Below are 2,849 nucleotides of genomic sequence, written 5' to 3' on the forward strand. Positions count from 1 at the left end.
GGCAATTGCAGGGCAGCAAATGTCCAGCTGCAATAACGGAAGGGCAAATGTACATGGGCAACTGCGGGGGTGCAACTCTAGAAGGTCAGACATATAGGGGCCAGGAGCAATTACAGAGGGAAAATGTATAGGGGAAATGCAAGAGCACAGCTGCAGAGGGGCAAACCTATAGGGGCACATGCCAGGGGGGCAAATGCAAGGGATCAAATGTATAGGGGCAAACAGACGAGGGCAATGCAAAGGGGCAATTGCAGAGGGGCACATAGAGGCACGCACCGGGGGAGCAGTCGCCGAGGAGCAAATGTGTAGGGGCCGAGGAGAGGGGCAATTATAGAAGGGCAGATGTACAGGGGTAAATGCAGGAGGGCAACGCAAAGCAGCAGCTGCAGGGGGGCAATTGCAACGGGGCTGGTGCAGAGGGGCAAGTAGAGGGGGGCAGTTTATAGGGACGAGGCAATGGGGCCGCTTCAGCCCCGCTTGCCAGGACTCTGCTTTGGGGCCGGGGCCCCCCAGCCGCCCCGCTCGGCCCCAGCGCGGCTCTGGCGCTTCCCTGGCTGCTCCCCAGCGCCGGGCGGGGGCTCTCCAGCAAGGCAGGGCCTGTCCCGGCTGCCTGGATTTGCTCGGGAACAGCTCCGTAATGAGGCGACACGACATTAATGCATATTTGCAAAGCTTGTTCAGAGATTTCCATGTTACATCATCACAGTAGAAAACGGGGCCTGGCACATTCCTCATTAGCCACACGATGATGGATCCCCCTCTCCCTCCCGCTGGCTTTAGGCGAGGTGAATTTGCAGGAGTGGAATTAAGAAGGCGTGAGGCCAGGAGGCCTTTCCCTTCCCCTCCCGTGTAACACCCACAGCAGGGGGAAAAAGAACCCAAAAAGCGGGGGTTTTGGCTCCCTCCACGTCCCCGAGGCCGGGGCTAAGCCACAGACTCGTCACGGGTGCCTGTGCCGGGGCTGGGGCACCGCGGCTCCCCACCGCAGCGGGAGGCGGCCCCCCCGCCCCGAGAAGGATGCTCCATGTCCAGGCTTGCAGGACGCTCCCGAGCCGCCCGCGGGGCCCGGGGCGCCGCGCAGGGCTCCTGCTACCGGTGCCGGTGCTCGAGCAGGGCCTCGAAGTCCGGGGAACAGACCAGCTTGTGGCGCACGTGGCCCAGCACCATCATCTCGCCCGAGCGGCTGTCGCCGATGCTGACGGACACCAGCTCCTTCGCGGGGCGACAGGAACGGGCTCAGGGCGACGGACAGGGAGCTCCTTCCCCCCTCTCCATGGGGGGCTACGGAGAGCAGCAGGACCCGCCACCCTCATGTGAGCACCCCCAGGCCGCCCCCGAGGGCTCCTCTGCAAAGCGGGGCCACCCCGGCTCCTACCTGCAAGAAGGAGCAGGGCGTCCCCATGGTCACATCCAGGGTGACCTTGCCCAGCACCAGCTGCACCTTCCCCGACTTGCGGACCAGCAGCTTCCCCACCTGGCCCTCGGGCAGGTCTGCCAGGGTGCACGTGTTCTCCGCCTGCCTCGCCTCCTGCGCGGGGGGACGGCCGGCGTCACCGCACGGGCCCCGCGCGGCCGCCGCGCCGCCCGCGTCCCCGCACGCACCTGGCTCTTCTCCTGCTTCACCAGCAGCACCTGGCCCTCCTCGCTCTGCAGCTCCGTCTTGACGGGCTTGCTGTCCTGCGTGGGCGGCTGCCCGGGCAGCGTGTCGGGCAGCTGCAGGAAGAGCAGCTCCTCGTCGGGCGCCAGGCGCAGCCGCTGCAGCAGCTCGGCCACCGCCACGTCCCGCGGGCAGCCGGGGGGGGCCCTGGCCGGCGCCGCCCTCGCTGGCGCCTCTTTGGGCTCCTCGGTGTCACACGGCTCTTCTTTCACTGGCACCGGGGCGAAAATTGGGTACGGGGACACGGGCGCGGGGACGTGGGGACCCCCGGCGCCCGCCTGCGCGCCCACAAGCACCTCTCAGCGCCGGCACTTCCTCCTCCATGGCCTCGGTGCCCGGGGGCCAGGGCGGCGCGTCCTCCTGCTCGGCCACCTCCTCTTTGAAGAGCCAGCCCGAATGCGCCAGCGGCAGCTGCACCGGCTTGTTGCGGATGTCGTTCTTGAGGCCGGGGTCGTCCAGGAACTGCAGGGCAGGAGGAGCCGACGGGGTCAGGGCTGTCCCCAGGGCTGCGGCGACGTGCCGAGGCACCGCCACCACTCACATCATCCTTCTGCAGCATGCGCAGGATCTGCTTCGTCTCCTCGTCCGTCTCCCTCTTCTCCTTCTTGATGTTGATGATGTGGGAAGGGCCGAAGTCGGACACATCCACAGTCTTGTCCCAGGAGCCGGCTGGGGACGGGGAGCTCCGGGTGAGGACGGGCTGGACAGGGGGAGCTCCATGACCCTCCCGCCCCCGTCCCGCGGGCTCTACCTTTCTTCTTCATCATCTCGGCCGGGCCCTGCTCGAAGATGGAGTGGGACTGGATGACCTCCGGCCGGCCGCGGCCCCGGCCGTGCCCGTCGCGCTGCCGCTCCCGCTCCCGCTCCTTCTTCTCCTTCTTGACGGAGACATCCTCGCGCGGCCTGCGGCGAGGCGCCCCGGCTGCACATGCCACCCTCGGTGCCACCAAGCCCCGTCCCGCCACCCACCCGGCCCCCTCGCAGCCTCCCGCCACGCTCGGAAGGTTTGGGGGCCACTTACTCTTCCTTGATCTTCCTGCTGATGATGTTGGGGGTGAAGGTTTTCTGCAAGCGAGTGGAGGGACAAGTGACCGCAGTGAGCGGGGGGCTGCACCGCGGCCGCGTCCCCACGCAGGGACGCGCCGGGGGTGCCACGGGGCTGGCAGCGGCCCCGGCGCGGGGCGTCCCCGCG

At 67.7% G+C, this 2,849-nt stretch overlaps 1 protein-coding gene across 1 annotated transcript in view; it reads right to left on the minus strand.

The window, feature by feature from the left end:
* Positions 1 to 1,012: 1,012 nt before the first annotated feature.
* The window catches only part of POLR3D (RNA polymerase III subunit D), a 3,180-nt gene continuing 1,343 nt past the window's right edge, over positions 1,013 to 2,849 (minus strand). Inside the window, exons 2-8 of the mRNA XM_026042319.1 lie at positions 2,679 to 2,722; positions 2,409 to 2,560; positions 2,199 to 2,326; positions 1,954 to 2,119; positions 1,603 to 1,868; positions 1,376 to 1,528; positions 1,013 to 1,212 (exon numbers count right to left, since the gene is read on the minus strand). Coding sequence (XP_025898104.1) covers positions 1,090 to 1,212; positions 1,376 to 1,528; positions 1,603 to 1,868; positions 1,954 to 2,119; positions 2,199 to 2,326; positions 2,409 to 2,560; positions 2,679 to 2,722 — 1,032 coding nt within the window. The 3' untranslated portion in view covers positions 1,013 to 1,089. The remainder of the gene's footprint in view (positions 1,213 to 1,375; positions 1,529 to 1,602; positions 1,869 to 1,953; positions 2,120 to 2,198; positions 2,327 to 2,408; positions 2,561 to 2,678; positions 2,723 to 2,849) is intronic.

This window comes from Nothoprocta perdicaria, unplaced genomic scaffold, assembly GCF_003342845.1.
Source record: "Nothoprocta perdicaria isolate Ctin4 unplaced genomic scaffold, notPer1 scaffold_103, whole genome shotgun sequence".
Classification (NCBI taxonomy): Eukaryota; Metazoa; Chordata; class Aves; order Tinamiformes; family Tinamidae; genus Nothoprocta; species Nothoprocta perdicaria.